General features: G+C 33.2%; 3 protein-coding genes across 3 annotated transcripts in view; all 3 read left to right on the forward strand.

The window, feature by feature from the left end:
* The first annotated feature begins 32 nt into the window (after positions 1-32).
* On the forward strand, positions 33-1,730 carry LOC128165678 (uncharacterized). Its single transcript, XM_052830454.1, has one exon. It carries the CDS (start codon positions 36-38, stop codon positions 1,728-1,730), a length of 1,695 nt encoding a protein of 564 aa, XP_052686414.1. The 5' UTR covers positions 33-35.
* Positions 1,731-14,368: 12,638 nt separating this feature from the next.
* LOC128165670 (tripartite motif-containing protein 3-like) overlaps positions 14,369-19,844 on the forward strand; it is a 29,964-nt gene continuing 24,488 nt past the window's right edge. Inside the window, exon 1 of the mRNA XM_052830438.1 lies at positions 14,369-14,403. The gene's annotated coding sequence lies outside the window, so the exon portion shown is untranslated. The remainder of the gene's footprint in view (positions 14,404-19,844) is intronic.
* LOC128165679 (E3 ubiquitin-protein ligase TRIM36-like) lies at positions 14,686-16,515 on the forward strand. Its single transcript, XM_052830455.1, has one exon. The coding sequence runs from the start codon at positions 14,689-14,691 to the stop codon at positions 16,381-16,383; it is 1,695 nt and encodes a 564-aa protein (XP_052686415.1). The 5' UTR covers positions 14,686-14,688; the 3' UTR covers positions 16,384-16,515.

Here is a 19,844-nt window from a genome sequence, read left to right on the forward strand (position 1 = left end):
TTTTATTTCAGGATCTATACTCCAGTAACCTGACCATGCATCCCCGTCGCAGTGCCCAGGATGTGTTACGGTGTCGTCTCTGTGATACCCCGGGCCCCCCAATGTACTGTGACATTTGTCACATACATATGTGTAAAGCCTGTGTGGGGGAACACCTCTCTGATGAATCCACAGAACACAAAGTAGTACCATTTAAAAAGCGAGGATCTACTCCAAAATACCCAAAGTGTCCTAAACATTTCATAAAACAATGTGAACTTCACTGTGAACAATGTGACATTCCTATTTGTGTAAAATGTGCTACCTCTGAAGAACATCACGGCCATAATTTTATAGAAATAAAAAAAGACATGGACAGAAAAAAAGAAGTCATTGAGATGGATCTAAAAGAACTAGAGAAATCCATTTATCCTAAATATCAAAAGATTGCCTCAAACATCGCAGTTCAGAAAGCTGCTCTGAATAAAAACAACCAGAAATTGACATCAGATATAGACAAACATGGAGAAGCCTTGCACAGAGAAATAGACACCATGATCCAAAAACTGAAATCTGATCTCAATGAAATGGACACCAAACACCTGCCTGTCTTAAACAAACAGGAAGATGAAATCACACGCACCATTTCTGAAATCACACAGAGTATTGCTGATTTGAAGAAGTTACTGGACTCTAATGATGCCAGCCTTGTCTCTGCCTACAAATCCAGGAACGCCGACTTCAGAAGATTGCCTCCTAAACTCACAGTGTCCTTACCAAGATTTACCCCTCAGAAGATCAACAAAGAACAGCTTTATCAACAGTTTGCGATCGGTTCACTGTCAGCATTATCTATCCAAACTGAAGAACAAGTCTACACCATTGATTCCCCCGGCGCTGAGTCCTCTCCCCCGTACAGACCGCTCATTGACGTACCACGGATCATCACAGAGATAAACACCGAGTATGGAGACTCTAATAGATTACTTAATGTGTCTTGTCTGAAGGATGAAGAACTATGGACGCGTGGCCAAGACAAAAAGATGAGACTGTACAACCTACATGGAAAACTAGTGAAGTCAGTCCAAACCAATTCAGGGAACGATCCACGGGACATAGCAGTGACAAGGAGTGAGGATCTAATTTATACTGATGACAATGATAGAACTGTGAACATAGTGAAGAATACACAGATACAGACATTGATCAGATTGCAGAGATGGAGACCTCGCAGTGTCTGTAGTACCTCCTCTGGTGACCTCCTGGTCGTCATGGTCAGTGATAATAATAAAGAAGCAAAAGTTGTGTGTTACTCTGGCTCCACAGAGAAACAAAGTATTCAGTACAACAACAAAGGACAACCTCTCTATTCATCTGGTGGAATAATAAACAGTAAATTCATCAGTGAGAACAGGAACCTAGATATATGTGTTTCAGACTATAGAGCCGGTGCAGTAGTGGTTGTCAATCAGGCCGGGAATCTCCGGTTTACCTACACTGGTCCTACCTCCTCTTCTACAAAGGGATCATTCTATCCACTCGGTATCACAACAGACAGCCAGGGTCGGATCCTGACAGCAGACTGTGACAACCACCGTATCCACATTCTGGATCAAGATGGACAGTTCCTCCGCTACATTGACAATTGTCATTTACAGAAACCATGGGGTTTATGTATGGACACCAGAGACAACCTGTTTGTGGCTGAGTTGATCACAGGTAAAGTGAAGAAAATCCAGTATTACATGTGAACAAACTGTGTGTATGCCTACACATATGAACAAACTGTGTGTATACCTATATATATGAACAAACTGTGTGTATATCTTCATATATAAACAAACTGTGTGAATATCTACATATATAAACAAACTGTGTGTATACCTACATATATATACATGTAAACAAACTCTGTATATGTATTATATATAAACAAAAGGCATGTATGTATCATAAACGTAAACAAATCGTGTGTATGTATTATATGTAAAAAATGTTTGTATATAACGAAAAATGTACACAATTTTAGTGATTAAAACAAAATAGTATTTTGCCTAGAAACAAACTTACATGATTCATGGGATGACAAATAATTAAAAAGATAATGGATTTGGAATTATGGCATTTTCAAAATATTTGATTTTATTCAATTGCTGGAGAAGGGAGAATTATGTCCAATATGAGTTAGATAACTTATTTTGTCATGAGGCAGGTTAAATAATGTTTTTTTTATTTCCAACATGTGAATCATAAATTATATATATATATATATATATATATATATATATATATATATATATATATATATATATATATATATATATATATATATATATATATATATATATATATATATATATATATATATATAAGAAAATTTGGAACTGTTCATTTTCGTTTTGTTTTTTGATTATATATTTATATATATGCATTTGGAAAGAAAGAAACAGAACTTTTCAACTATAAGGTTATAAATTTTATATTTAGGTAAAATATCTTTATCTCATCTAAACCACCTACTCAGTGTTTTGTTGCCCCCCCCCCCCTGCACACACTAGAACCCGTGATGGAAGGGTCACGCATTTTTGCATTTTACACTTCTGGTTGATCCTCTTACTGCACTTAGATGACCAGTAGTATATATAATATGTAATTTCGATGATTTGCTCCATTTTTACTATATTACAAATAGAGTCTCACCCTTACACCAGAACCATTGACTTAGAAGGCATAAATTTTACAATTTAGGTACAGACTTTCCTCTCCATCTTTATCATGTACATAGTTTGACTGCTAACACTTCAGTAGTAGAGAGGAAATTCCTCAATGAATCAAAGAATCCATATTTAGAATATGGACGCTAAAATCTAACTTAACACAAAAACCCCGGACCCGGGGGCAAGAAATTTACAATGTTCTTGTTGGCATCCATGCATATCATAACCATGTACACTGCTTAATATTCGACAACATAGAACATTTTTAAAAATTGAATACATTTTTACAGTTTTTACCAAAAATAAACGACAAATTAACACATTTAGTGTCGTGATAATCCTAGTAAGCAGGGTAAAAAAAAACTAAAAATGTTCAAATTAATTATTTGCCGAGTTTACTAATGCACGAAGGACAACTGCATGACAATGGACGAAAACACATAGCAATACATGTAAGTCACCTGAGTCACTCAGGTGATCTATTAAAGAAGGATTTTTATGCTTTTTATAATGATAATTATTCTGATTTTGTACAAATACAAACCTCCACAATCATGGTCACGTTGGTTAGAATTATAACATCTCTCTACCCCTTACAGGAAACCACCCAGATGCAGTGTGTCTGACTAAAGAACTCTCCCCTACAATATTCACTCTTGTTTTAATACATTGTTAGGGTTTAATACATTTTTGTACATGTGTAACACATAAGAAATAATTAAACGGTCTTTGTGTTACAGTTCTTTTTTTTCTTGATTGTTTAATAATGTTCAATATTGACAGTGGTCCTAAGTAAGGAATGCGGTATTAGGGCTTCCGGTCACTGTGACGTCATCATACAAGAGGAATCTTTCAGACAAAAGGTACAACACGTCTTCCCTTGTCAACACCTACGGTGAAAATGCCGCCAAAAGATGGCCTACTGCCTATACCGTAAATTTACCAATCAATGGACAGATTCACAAGTGTAAAAATTGATAATAAAAATTACTTACAACCAAATACTGATATCATTACAGTTATTCAATTAGGATATAAGCATAAAAGTACTTCATTTCCAAATTTTAACTTTTATAAAAAATGTAAATGTGAATCTCGAACCTGATGTTAAATATACTTTGCCCTCTTACACATTTCTCCCCTTTTTGTCATTGCTTTCCACAGCAATGAAAAGGTTCCATAAAAACACAATTAAAATTTTAACTATCAAAAGGTACAGGTATATATACAGAAAGCAGTGAAACTACATAATAACATCTGATTTTGTAACTACATAATCACATCAGTTCTGATTTTGTCCTGCCCTCGAATCACTTAAAGTAGCACTTAATGTTTCACAAAGATTCACAATCGCATCATTGAGTTCCTTGAATTTTGACGGTTAGCAGCACTGTTAATGCTTGCTATGAAAATATCAGCGGATTTAAACATTCATAAAACGATGCATTTATTATTACAAAATATTTATGTAAAGTTATTTTATTATGATATAAATGTGATATTAAATGAAACAGTGCAGTAAATGTTACTTTGTATGACAGTTAGTGTGGTCCCCTGAATTGATGGTCACGTGATATGTGTTGATAATTCTCCCGATTGGAAGTCATAAACAAATTTCAATATTACAAGGGCATACCCTTTTTTGAATTAAAATTTTAAATGATAATTAAATTCTACTATTCCTGTAGATTCTAAAACGTGCTGCTGCTTTGTATAGAGTTCCTCTTTTATTAGAATAAATATCAAAGAAATGAGCTCTGGTTGGAATTTTATATGATCTCCGCTTAATATTTTACCTATTTAATAATTTATTCTGTAGATTTATTTAAAGCAGCAGCACTTTCTAATAAATTTAAAATCCCCTAATTTATATCTAAAAGATCAAAATGATCTGTTAAGTGTATGCCCTTGTAAAAAGTGGATTTAGATAGGCTAGGATAGGATAGATCGAACTTGTACATTAAACACTCTAAAAAAATAATACGCGCTCTAAAAAATAATTACATGCCGAATCAAAACAAGCATAGTAGATAGTATTTAATGATATAACTATAGTTTTTTTTATAATAATCCTTTAATTCTTTAATTTATAAAATGCATTTTCTCATGTTAAAACATTGATTGATCTGCCTCTCTCTACAGAGAATATGCGTCAAAATTTACAATATGACGTCACATCAACAAGTGCACCACGATCAGTCTGTTGTTTATATTTATCGTTGTTGGACTTATCTGACTACAAAGTTGTACGCAATGTATCATTGCTTAATATTCTGAAACACAGGGTATTTCTAATAATACTCCTAGTCGACTAAAAAAACTATACGTTCAAAACCGTGTATATTAAAGCTGAACACCGCTCGTAAATAGGCACTGTCCGCCATATTTCTCTCTCACGACCGTTATCCCTACAACCCCTATATAAGCTGCAGACCTCTTAGCAGTTTAAAGTATTTCGCAATAGAGGTCTTACCTGTGTGGACGTTCATCTGGCCTTCCCGTGTTTCAAGTTTTTAAGTTTTTTTTCGCACTTTTTTCAAGCCAGGAGAATACTAACATCAAATAACTGGTCATTTTCCATTTCCTATGGGGCTGTAAAGTTCATAAAGTAAAGAAAAGTACAATTATACAAGATTATAATCATGGGGGTCTCAAAATGGTTGATTATGGAAATTTTATCACAGCACTCAAAGCTACTTGGATGGGAAGACTAATTAAAACTGATACAAAATGGGTAAAGCTTTTAGAATCAATTTTGAAAATTAGTATCTCTGAAATATGGAGAAATGGTACTGATTATTCGTACCTTCTATGTAAAAAATTAGAAAATTCTTTTTGGAAAGAACTGCTCCTAAAGTGGTTAAAAATAATAATTGAACAAACGCCACTTAGTAGAACCCAAATTATAAATGATAATATATGGCACAATCCCAAAATCACCATAGACAATAAATCAATATTTATCAAAAGTTATGTTAATAAAGGATTTATTTTTGTTAGTGATCTGCTTAATATAGATGGAACATTTAGAAACTTTGATGAATTGAAACACATTAATCCAAAGACAAATTTCATAGAGTATGCAAGTTTAAGAACTGCAGTTACAACCAGACGACATACACAAGATATACACTTACCAAACCTACAGAACACATTACAATATGGACCAATTGTCCCTAATCATATTCTATTGTTTATTAATACTTGTAAAGGTTGTAAACCCATGTACAACATACTATTAGACAAAAAAAAAAAAGAAATATGTACATCGATATCAAAATGGAGAGAAAAGGGTTATAACTATTCACAAACTTCTTGGAGTAGAATTTTTGAACTCCCTTTTAAGTGTACACAGGAATCAAAACTACATTGGCTGCAATATCAAATACTTCATAGGATTGTCCCTACAAATAAATATCTTTTTAATATAAAAAAAGCAGAATCTGCTGTTTGCACCTTTTGTAAAAAAGATGAAGAAAGTATTGGTCATTTATTTTATGAATGTAATATAGTAAAAGAATTGTGGTGTGATGTTGAAGAGTGGATTTTTACACAGTTTGAAATCTCGATTACATCTGATATTCAATCAGTTCTTTTTGGAAAATACAAAAATAAAGAAAGTTATAAATTTTTTAACCTGATAGCTCTTATTGTGAAGCAATATATTTTTTCATGTAAATATAAAAGTAATCCGATACCAAATATACATGCCTTGAAAAAGGTCATAACAGAAAGAATCTTAACTGAAAAATATTTGCTGTTGAAAAGATGTAATTATAAGGAATACGAAAGCCACTGGCAGAATATCTGTGAAAATTGTAGTTATTGAGAGTTTAATTTTTCTGTTTTTTGTTTTTTTGATCGATGTGAACCCTTCTTTTACTTTATTAGGGTTTTCCGTTTCAGACGGAAGACCCTCTTGTTTTTCTACTGTTTCTTTCTATTATTATTATTCTTTATATTCTTTTTCTGCCTTCTTTAAAGCTTTATTTCTCAAAAAATATTCACCCGATTTGCACCAAATTTCAGGACTTATAGAGCATTGGAGGGGATAAATGTTTTTAGTTAAATTTGTTGATGACGTCACTTCCGGTTTAAGATATTGACAATTAATGAAATTTTAAGGGTCATTTTTTCCACGCAACTCCTATGAAACTATTCCAGATAGAAAGTTGAAATTTTTAAGGATTGTAGATAAAAGTATGTAGATGTACCGCATTGTTTTTAAAATATGGATAATACACAAGACGTTGAAGCTCGTCTGAGGTCAAGAATTGGCACCAATTTTTTCAAAACATATTTTGCACATTTTCTGAAATATTTTTAAACCTGTAAATATTTTATTATAACATTTAATGCAAAAGTTGTATCCGTTTTCACGGATTTTCATTTGATATTAAGAAAAAGAGGCTTGCTCCTTAAATAAGGGGCCAAGAGGGCTCTAAATCTTTTTGCAATATCTCTTTACTGAGCAATAATTTGTTATTAATTACAAAAACAAAAATGTTCATTGTACAGCTGTTTATCTCTACAGTACCATACTAAAGTCATATGTTACGTAATTGAGGGTTTAAAGGGGTAAGAAGTCCAAAACGTTGATCATTAATATCTGAAAAAGGAGAAATATTTTGAAAAGCAATGTGAAACAAAGAATGCTCAAAATAATGTACTGTAAAATATGCTACCTTAAATGTTTTTGTTTATGACCCCATTTAGGAGTTAACGGGTCGGTCCTTCAAACACATTTGTACAGATGTCTCAAGAATGGTTAAAATGTTGTGAACATTTGTTATACAAATTGTGTTTATGTTTGCAAGACCTTTTAATTGATATTAAGAAAAAGGGAGTGACCCTCAAATTAGGAACCAGGATGGCTACACAGTCTATTTATGATAACTCTTTCCTGAGCAATAATTTGATATCAATGATTTAGCAAAAACAAAGAACTTTTTAACCTGAATCTAATGCTGAAATCCGTTGTAAAATCAGACGATGCACTACAGAGATATTGGGGTTTTAAAAATTGATTTTTCCGGAAATTTTGTTTCTGCATTCTTGGATAAGAAAAAAGTGTTATGTTCAAAGTTAAATTCACTCTAACCTTAAATAATTCGATAATTGTTAAATCGTTCTTAAACACATTCGGATTTTTATTTGCTAAGTCGTTTTTGAAATCAAAAAGATGTTTGTTAATTCGTATTTAAAATAATTCGGATTTAATTAACTCGAACTAAGAATGATTCGATTTTTTCTTTTTGTTTTAGTTATTTACGGTTATTGGTTAAAGAACTCTGCTTCTTGGAGGAACTTCTAGCTTTACTTTCGACATTAACGGAAGATCCACGCGTTGTTCTCCAACTAGCTTTGCTTTAGTTTCATTTGTTTTTGTAAATAGCTGTAATTGTGTGAAGAAGTTGTGTTCAATACTTCTATGTTGAGAGCATTGCTAACAGGCCTATTTTAGCATATCCGGTTTGGTCAGGTAGAACGTAGTAGCGGCTTGTCCGGTGTGCGACCACGTTCCTGAATTTGTCCTCCTGTTTGTAATTTATGGCGAATTCCAGACGTTAATCTGGTAGACTGGTAGCCATAAATACTGTTAATCTGTTTGGGCATTTCCTTTTCTCAAGCCGATAAGTTTGGCTTATATTTTGTCTTTATCTTGGTTTATTAAATATATTATTTATTAAAAATTTCAAATAATGGCCACTCACAAAGCGGAATCATAATCTAATTTGTCTGCATACAACTGTCCACAATTTATTTAAACCCACAGTTTACAATCATATCATCAAGCAGTTTTTGGTTTACAAAATGACACATTTATTCAAAATAATGATTACATTGTTAAAATGGGTTTTATTTTATAACCTTCGACTGGAGTGTACTATGCATGGATTAGTCTGTGATTAATTTAAACTTCAGCTACATAGCATGGATGGAGCACATGGGTCAGTAGTCATAGGCGTTGGACAAGTAACCAAAATGCTGCTTCAAATTCCTCTGGTCTCTTGATGGTATGTGTTGTGCACTTAGACAATGTACTTTATCTACAAGGTCTCAGCCCATGTTAAGCAGAAATTGGGTACCGGTGTTGTATAGCAGTTTTTCCCCCATAGTAGCTTCTCCCCCCGGAAAACCTACTATATAGTAGCTTTTCCCCCTGGGGGGAAAAGCTACTATATAGTAGCTTTTCCCCCATAGTAGGGTTTCTCCCTCACCTTTTTGGTTCAGATTTTATAAAAAATAATTATGGAAACCCAGTAAGGATTAAAATCAATGTTTCTATACTCCCAGGTTGTATATCTGCATTCACTGTACAGGTTAAGTTTCGTTTTGCCGATTTATTATTTTTATAAACAATGCCGAAAATTGAACATGTGTGTAATGGAATTATACGTAAAACCTAATTAATTTAGGTAATTAATTGAAAAAGTACTTGATTTTACAAAATATGCACTTATATGCATAATTCTGTGTTCTGAATTTGTGAGTGAAAAATATTTTGAGAATTTTTTAAAATAAATCTATCACTCCGTCTGTTTGTTTGTGCAAATTTTATCCAGTCTAAACCTCTGTTTTAGATAAATTTTGTTTCCGATGTTTCAAAGCCCGATGTTTAAAATCATATTGTAATGAATATAGTGCATATTCTTAAGGGTCCCATGTTTCATAAACTAGAGATAACCATATCACCATATATTCAGAGTGGCAGTGGTTTACCACTCGTAGATGACTCTGAAAATTTAAGCCCTCATGGTAGGGGCCATCGATGTTTCAGGGCCCGATGTTTAAAACCCAATTATAATGATTGAATACTGTTAGTAGTATAGCACTAGTATATGACCCTGAACATTTTAGCCCCCAGAGTAGGGGGCCCTTGATGTTTCCGAGCCTGATGTTTTAAACCCAATTATAATGAATAGTGTATTTTTTTAGGGCCATATATCTCAGAAACTTTAGTTGACAACATCACCATATTTTTACGGTCATTTAAAAGTAAAAACATCATTTGAAAATATACTCACTCATATATTTCCTTATCAAAATGGTTAAAAATTACGTTAAATTCTGATTTTCTTTTTAAATTTTCGAACAAGAATATTAAAAAGGGTACGCGGGTAAATTCATTATTCTTCAAAACATTTAATCAATTCATAAGATGACTAATGATATAATAAATAAATAAATCAATAAATTTTTATTCATAAAAGTAGCAACCGAAAAAAAATAAATGACCAACAAAAACGCACTTGATATACAAGTTTTTTTTACTTGCCAATTGATTAGAACAAGCTTATATAAAAAAAAAATGAGTCAGTTCATCAAAAAAATGTGTTTGTTTTAATTTTTAAATTACCCCTTTTCATTGTTCGAAGAAATAATATGGTATACAAGTAAATCTTTATTGCAAAAATACGAAATGAATAGCATGGTAAGATTTTTCGGTTAGTGTATCTTTTTTTATATGGCATCGTTTTCAAAATTGTATATGTATAAACCACGTTGCAAAAAAAAAAGCGGAAAAATTAGCACGCAGTGAATGATAATATATACATAAGGTTAGTTCAGGCTCCATTTCACATTTTCCAAAGTAACAAGCAAAGATACCGACTTTGTTCAGGTTGTAAAGTTTTATTTATTTTTTTAAATTGTTTACATCATAAAACCTCGCGTTTCGTAAAAAATGTGCTTAAAGACATGACTATGAATATGCGTGACTTTAAAACAAAATTGTAAATACCAACTTTACACATGCCTTTAATACATAATCAATCATGATACCCTTACCCATGATTTAGAACCCCATCAATCGAAGTAAAACATTTCAGTTTCCCATCATATCATTGCACCCTTTCTCTTGTTTGATATTTAGAAGTAGAAATATACGATTATATTTAAGATCGTCAATTCTAACGGTATTAATTTATTGTTATTCCCTTCTTCTACAAAATTAAGTCAAGATTGGTCAGTTAGTTTCCTGGGAGGAGTTTATACAAAGATGATAATACATGGGAAAATTAGGGTTTCAAACCGGCATATTTTCACTCAAATGTATTCTGACGTGTTCTTCGAAAAATGTTAATGTCATAACGTCAAAGTCAAAACTGTAGATAAGCATCATTTAGATGACTAAGATTAGAGGTATTCCGAAATCCGTGTAAAAGGTGTTCCAAAAAGGTGTAACAAAAGGTGAAATAAATAGTGATGACACAGGAATGCTATGAAGGCGCGTGCCTTTGTTCATATCAGGGGTGGAAAATCCATGTATTTTATTCTATATATTAATAAGTGCCATAATTATCCGTTATTATGAGAAATTAATATCATATCAGTAATTGCAAATTATTGCCACGAATGGTCCGCCATAAACATGACCGGAATGTAAAAAAGGGGGAACATCTACTATATAGTAGGTTTTCCGGGGGGGGGGGGGGTAATCTGGCTATAAAACGGGGGAAAACCCACTATATAGTCAGCTTTCCGTGGGGGAAAAACTGCTATATAGACATCGCAGTACAGTTAAGGCGGTCAATAAAAATATGGGCAGATTTTTGTGATGAAAACACGTATACTTTAGTTAAACTGGCATGTCCTTTTTAAAATCAATAACAGTCACTCAAATGCAATATATTTCTAAAATATATATATAACAGTACAATATTTTATGTTCATAGTGGTCACGTGATATGGCAGTCGCATGGTACAAGCAGATGTATTTGTGGTTTTGAGGTCATTTAAAAAATTCAATATTGCAAGGGCATAATCATGTCAAAATTCACAACTGAATTTTGAAATAACTTGATGTTATATCGCAGATTTTGAAACACGGTGCGAATTTTTTAAGATAAGAATATTTGTTAGTAGAAACCGTAATTTATAATGCATATGTTGAATAATTTTGAAGTTCACAGGGTTAATTTCATTAAAAAATAATTAATTAGGATCGTAGAAGTTTTTAAGTTACATAGCATATTTCAAATTCACATGTAAAAGTTTGTCGGGATCAGGTAAGTGTATGCCCTTGCAATTAAGTGATTTATTTAGGTACTCAGATTTTAGATAAACAATATTTTATACAAAACCGAGGTGGCTTCTTTATACGATGCATACTTTTAACAAAATGGAAATAAGACTATATAGGTAGCATTCTACTAATAATAATTTGAAACGAAATATTCATTTATACTTTTCCGTTAATGTATGACATTTATTTTTCTTCGCTATAAAACTGCACGATAGCCTTCAATGATTTAACTTAATGCGTCATTTTGAAGCATATGACGTCATATTTTGTAGTACAGCGAGAACGACATCTCGCTTATTTTTCAGTGTGTACGATATAACAGACATCAAAATTGTAAGTAATAGCATTTGTTGTTTTTAATTAAAAGATTAGTATAAGTTAATTTTACTAATAAATAGATTAATAAGTACTTTCGAGGTTTGTAATATACTGTGATGTCATAATGCACATTTCCCGTACTTTTTGTCTGAACGGAGTTTATTGACAGCCTTAACTGTGCTGCGATTTTTCCGGGGGGCAAAACTACTATATAGCCATTTTTCCGGGGGGAAAGATGGCTAGGGGAAAAAGGCACTATATAACACCGGTTTACGCTGGGAGAAACCTGCAATGGACTGGTGTCCCGTCCGTGTTGCGGGTTGACAAAGAAGGTTAAACGACATCTCCAGAGTGAAACAATTAAAAACACAAAACACAAAATTTTCACAATTTATGTTCATTAGTAATTGCGAAACAAATTCATGGGTTATGTCAACAGTCATCGAAACTTAGAGGTCAGGTAGGAACACAGGATTATTTCAGAACTTCATTTACTATGTATCCATTCGATACTCCATTAGGGACCTGTTTGCACAGAACATACACATTGAGTTACTCATACACAATAATACAAATAAGGAACCACATGGCCCACCGTACATAACAGTGAGACAAAGTGGTGCACGTGACAGCGCTGCATTACATTTCCTTGCATTTCACGAAATATAATATTATATATACTGAATAACTATACACTTTACTTGAAATACTGATGACATTTACTTACAAATTACACTGTTTAGAGTCACTAAATACGACATATACATTTACAACTCTATTTGCGACAGCTCTAAAAATATACTCCACTCACTTTACTTCTAGTATATAAAGAAATAATAAACTATTCATCAAACTTAAACGAATACGGTAACATACGCAAAGAACATTAAAACAATAGAAATTACAAATAAAATACATTGAGACAACAAAGTTTTCCAAAGACCTCTAATTCTACAAATAGAACAAAAATAAATAAGTAAACTTTTTTTCTCAACTCAGATACTGTGTCTGTTAGTACTAAATGAAACCAGAGAAATTGTTCCCGTCTGCTACTAATTATGAAAACCAGTACAGGATAACAAAAAATAGACAAATACCGGTACATACAACATCGAAACTGTAACAGGGAGTCAATGAATCTCATCCGCCTAGCACCCGGGAAACCACGGATCAACACCGGTCTTATGCGTCTTCATGGCACAGAGAAGGCTTTTACTTAATTACAGATTCGATCAGACTTATGGGAAAGGAAAAACTATATATGCCCCAAAACAAGGACTTTACACATAGGTCTTCTATGTCCTGTTACCATACAAACTTTGTTCCAAGTCACTGAACATTTTTTACCCAAAGACACTCTGTAGGTGAAGTATGAGCCAAATTGGGCCAAAGGAAAATCAACTATATGCTCTGTACAATTAATATCGGATATCCAGATGGAAGGAAGGATGGATAGAAGGAATAAATGACTAATGACTCTAGGGGACCCATATATCGAGGCCCTAATGATAAATAACACCCACACACACACAGAGAGAGAGAAAGAGAGAGAGAGAGAGAGAGAGAGAGAGAGAGAGAGAGATGTAACTACTAGTATATTTAGTAAAATGCTATCTTTGGTGGTTGATATGAAGGTCAGAACAACTCTCCCCCAAAACATGTCACCACAGAGACAACAAGAAACAACCTGCCTCCAATTCAGGACACCATGCCCCAGTCAAGAAAATCTGCCCCCAATTCAGCACATCCTGCCCCAGTCAAGACAACTTGCCCCCAACATAAAAACCACTTGTTACCGATGATATTCTTTTTATTTTATTATGGATATCCTTTTGGCATTCCAAAGAATAAAGTGCAAGGTTGTTTCAATTTAAATACGTCATTATTTTTCACGGCAACGCACCAACTTTATTTAACTAAATCATTTCATATCTCATCTATTACATAAATCAGATAAGTTTTGATATACGTAAATTGTATATGGTTTTAGTTATATCTAAGCCTTCTACACATGTAATACGTATTAACGTTCTAATTTAATTTTCACTTGCTGGCTGAAAATTCTTTTAATATATTACATATTCAGAGACTTCTACAATGCTTTAATAATTAAATGATTCCTAACACAGGACAGATAGAGGGGAATATAAGAGAAACAGTCTGACTAAAGCCAGCCCAACCTTTTCATTTCGTTGTAGGATCAAGTAAACAAGTATGGTGGTTGGCTTTGATCAGACTGTAAAGAAAGAGATAGGTCATCGATTTAGTCTGTCCCTGACATTTAAATCTATCACGTGATTTTAGGCAGGTAACCAGACAAGGAAAAGTAAATACCTGGAGCCGCCATGATAGAAGTTTAAGGTAAATCAGTTTGTAACTTTTGGAATAACAGATAGTCTACTTTGAATCAATAATAACTATAATTATATCTTTTTTATTCAACTAGACCCAGTAATTGTTTCAATATTTTTATGAAATTAATAGTTACCATTAACATGCAAGGATTGGGAAATGTCAAAGTATGCTAGAGATAAATTTCAATGAAAATTTTTTCTTAAAGGCAAAAAACACCAGGAACTTTAAGAGATATATAGTTATAAATAAATATTGATATTTTATTTCAGGATCTATTCCAGTAACCTGACCATGCATCCCCGTCGCAGTGCCCAGGATGTGTTACGGTGTCGTCTCTGTGATACCCCGGGCCCACCTATGTACTGTGACATTTGTCACATATATCTGTGTAAAGCCTGTGTGGGGGAACATCTCTCCGATGAATCCACAGAACACAAAGTAGTACCATTTAAAAAGCGAGGATCTACTCCAAATTACCCAAAGTGTCCTAAACATTCCACAAAACAATGTGAACTTCACTGTGAACAATGTGACATTCCTATTTGTGTAAAATGTGCTACCTCTGAAGAACATCACGGCCATAATTTTATAGAAATAAAAAAAGACATGGACAGAAAAAAAGAAGTCATTGAGATGGATCTAAAAGAACTAGAGAAATCCATTTATCCTAAATATCAAAAGATTGCCTCAAACATCTCAGTTCAGAAAGCTGCTCTGAATAAAAACAACCAGAAATTGACATCAGATATAGACAAACATGGAGAAGCCTTGCACAGAGAAATAGACACCAAGATCCAAAAACTGAAATCTGATCTCAATGAAATGGACACCAAACACCTGCCTGTCTTAAACAAACAGGAAGATGAAATCACACGCACCATTTCTGAAATCACACAGAGTATTGCTGATTTGAGGAAGTTACTAGACTCTAATGATGCCAGCCTTGTCTCTGCCTACAAATCCAGGAACGCCGACTTCAGAAAATTGCCTCCTAAACTCACAGTGTCCTTACCAAGATTTACCCCTCAGAAGATTAACAAAGAACAGCTTTATCAACAGTTTGCGATCGGTTCTCTGTCAGCATTATCTATTAAAACAGAAGAACAAGTCTACACCATTGATTCCCCCGGTGCTGAGTCCTCTCCCCCGGACAGACCGCTCATTGACGTACCACAAATCATTACAGGGATAAACACCGAGTATGGAGACTCTAATAGATTACTCAATGTGTCCTGTCTGAAGGATGAAGAACTATGGACGCGTGGCCAGGACAACAAGATGAGACTGTACAGCCTACATGGAAAACTAGTGAAGTCAGTCCAAACCAAGTCAGGGAACGATCCACGGGACATAGCAGTGACAAGGAGTGGGGATCTAGTTTATACTGATGACAATGATAGAACTGTGAACATAGTGAAGAATACACAGATACAGACAGTAATCAGACTACGGGGGTGGAGACCTCGCAGTGTCTGTAGTACCTCCTCTGGTGACCTCCTGGTTGTCATGGTCACTGATAATAATAAAGAAGCAAAAGTTGTGTGTTACTCTGGCTCCACAGAGAAACAAAGTATTCAGTACAACAACAAAGGACAACCTCTCTATTCATCTGGTGGAATAATAAACAGTAAATTCATCAGTGAGAACAGGAACCTAGATATCTGTGTTTCAGACTATAGAGCCGGTGCAGTAGTGGTTGTCAATCAGGCCGGGAATCTCCGGTTTACCTACACTGGTCCTACCTCCTCTTCTACAAAGGGATCATTCTATCCACTCGGTATCACAACAGACAGCCAGGGTCGGATCCTGACAGCAGACTGTGACAACCACCGTATCCACATTCTGGATCAAGATGGACAGTTCCTCCGCTACATTGACAATTGTCATTTACAGAAACCATGGGGTTTATGTGTGGACACCAGAGACAACCTGTTTGTGGCTGAGTTGATCACAGGTAAAGTGAAGAAAATCCAGTATTACATGTAAACAAACTGTGTATATGCCTACATATATATATACAAACTGTGTGTATACCTATATATATATATGAACAAACTGTGTGTATACCTACATATATAAACAAACTGTGCGTATATCTTCATATATAATCAAACTGTGTGTATCCTACATATATAAACAAACTTTGTGTATACCTACATATATATACATGTAAACAAACTCTGTGTATGTATTATATATAAACAAACTGCATGTATGTATCATATATGTAAACAAATCGTGTGTATGTATTATATGTCAAAAAATGTTTGGATATAACAGAAAATGTACACAATTTTAGTTATTAAAACAAAATAGTATTTTGCTTAGAAACATAATTACATGATTCATGGGATTACAAATAATTAAGAAGATAATGGATTTGGAATTATGGAATTTTCAAAATATTTGATTTTATTCAATTGCTGAAGATGGGAGAATTATGACCAATATGAGTTAGTTGACTTATTTTGTCATGAGGCAGGTTAAATAATGTTCTTTTATTTCCAACATGTGAATCATAAATTATTTAAAATATATATATATATATATATATATATATATATATATATATATATATATATATATATATATATATATGTGTGTGTGTGTGTGTGTGTGTGTGTGTGTGTGTGTGTGTGTGTGTGTGTGTGTGTATTTAGAAAGAAGAAACAGATTCTCTCAACTATAAGGTTATAAATTTAACTATTAAGGTAAAATATCTTTATCTCATCTAAACCACCTACTCAGTTTTTGGATGCCCCCCCACCCCCCACCTGCACACACTAGAACCTTTGATCGAAGGGTCATGCATTTTACATTTCTGGTTGATCCTCATACTGCACGTAGATGACCAGTCAACCCCTCCTCCCAAAAAAATTATTCTCATCCCACTCACACCAGCGACTTTGACTCAGTAAAGTCATCATCAATAGCAAGTACTTAGTTTTTCTGCAAGACGCCCGGTAGTATATATGATATATAATTTCAATGAATTGCTCCATGATTTACATATTACAAACCCCTAACACCAGAACCACTGACTGAGAGGGCATAAATTTTACAATTTTGGTACAGACTTCCCTCTCCATCTTTATCATAGTTTGACCGCTAACACTTCAGTAGTAGAGAATTCATATTTAGTATATGAACGCTAAAGTCCCATCCTAAGACAAAAGAAACCCGGACCCAGGGGCCATAAATTTTACAATTTTCTTGTTGGCATCCATGCTTATCATAACCATGTACACTGCTTAATGATCAACAACATAGGGAATTTTTAAAAATTTAATACATGTCTACAGTTTTTACACAAAATATACGACACATTAACACATTTAATGTAGTCGTGATAATCCTAGCTAACAGACTAAAAAAATCAAACACTGAAAATGTTCAAATTAATTATTTACAGAGTATACTAATGCACGAAGGACGACTGCACAACAATGAACGAAAACGCATAGCAATACAAGTTGGTCACCCGAGTCACTCAGGTGACCTAATAAGAGAGGATTCTTATAATGCTTTTTATAATGATAATTATCCTGATTTTGTACAAATACAAACCTTCACATTGTCACGTTGGTTAGAATTATAACAACTCTCTGCCCCTTACAGGAAACCATCCAGATGCAGTGTATCCAAAGTTCCCACCCCTACAATGTTCACTCTTGTTTTAATACATTGTTAGGGTTTAATACATTTTTGTACATGTAAGACACCTAGCCTGTTTGTGTTGTATTTTTATATAGGTTATCTCCGTATTATACTGTAAAATCCATATCATTTACAATTTCTACAGATTAAAATTAAATGAACGTGTTAATTAATAATAATTGAAGCATTTCCATGTCTTTGATGAATGCTCAAAAGGAAAGGTACATTCTTGAGAATATTATAGATCAAATTTGTTCAAACATTTAATACACACAGTTGTACATGTTCCTGATACCTACACAAAGGTTTACCTGATCTGAATTGTTTGAAACTTGGTAGGTTGGCACTTGTCCCTGTATTTAATGTATCTGTAGATTTCTTGTAGAAATGATATCCTCTAGAAGAATAAAGAGTTTCCAACTTACAAAATTTATTCAGTCATGTTAAAATGTTATATTTGTCATTGAATTTTTTATTTATAATAAACATGGTGAGTAGTTTTCACATCCCTGCCAAACCTTATAAACAAATAACCCATTGAAATATTCGGAGCATATAAATATTTTTTTAAAATATTTGCATTATTTTATTGTTTTGTACTTTACCGCTATTATTAGTTTTTCATTTCACTCCTGCATATTTTCTGAAAAAAAATGTGATATATTAACGTGATATACTTTAATGAAAAATATTTTTTTACCAATTCTTTGAGAAAAAATGGGAAAATGTTACAAAACTAAGAACATCAATACTCTATAGTGAAACTGCATTTAGTTTGTTTACTGTATTCAGTAAGAATATATTTGGCATTGATAGCCTATTTACCACAGAAATGGGTTTCAAAACAATAAATCTTAATATAAATCATCCATAATATCGAGGTATAGACTAGGCTGGTTATAGAATATAGAAAATAGTAAAAGAGACGATATAAGAGGCTAATATCGTCTGTTTTACTTTTACAAAAGTTGTATCTCGATCCCGATCGTTTTTCTGTGACGCTTAATCGCTACAAGAGACACAGCATATTAATGACATTCATTAAAAAGGTTTCAATGATAAAGATTAAAATGCTTGTAAATCAAATAATAATAGATAAAAAAAATCTCATTATTTTAACACATATAAGTTCTTGCAAAATGTGATGACTCTTGGTCAAGATTTTCCACACAGTTGTTTATTTTATAAATGTTTTCTGATCCCTGGTGGTTATTTAAAACGACCATTGTATAATTATATTGGTGATTTTTTTTTTTATGAAAACTGAAACCTATCGATTTATCAAATAAACCTTTATCATGTAACATAAATAAAAATGAAACATCTCAAAAAATTATCGTAATTAAGCAGGCCGATTTGGATTTTTTAGCGTAAAAACTACAACACCAGAACTCCAAAATTTAACATTGTGCAATATACACCAACCCTAGTGTACCCTGCAAATATCCAGGAACATCTACCATCTGTTTTTATTTAGGGGTCCTCTTAAAATATGGGTACATTTACGACAGGGATATACAGGTATAGGAAATTGCAATTTTCTGCACTTCAAATCAAACAAGAGGCCCATGGGCCACATCGCTCACCTGATGAACAATAGGTTTGATAAAATCAGCTTAATGGAGTCATAATACAAACTATCTTGACAATGTACAATAATACATGTAGATCCTGTATAAATAAAATCCATTTTTCCCCTGGATATTCTTATGTTTATAATCATTAGTCCCTTTTTTAACAAGATGATTTTATAGTCATATCATATGTTAAGTATTGCAGTTCTCAAAAAG

This window comes from Crassostrea angulata, chromosome 10 (genome assembly GCF_025612915.1).
Source record: "Crassostrea angulata isolate pt1a10 chromosome 10, ASM2561291v2, whole genome shotgun sequence".
Classification (NCBI taxonomy): domain Eukaryota; kingdom Metazoa; phylum Mollusca; class Bivalvia; order Ostreida; family Ostreidae; genus Magallana; species Magallana angulata.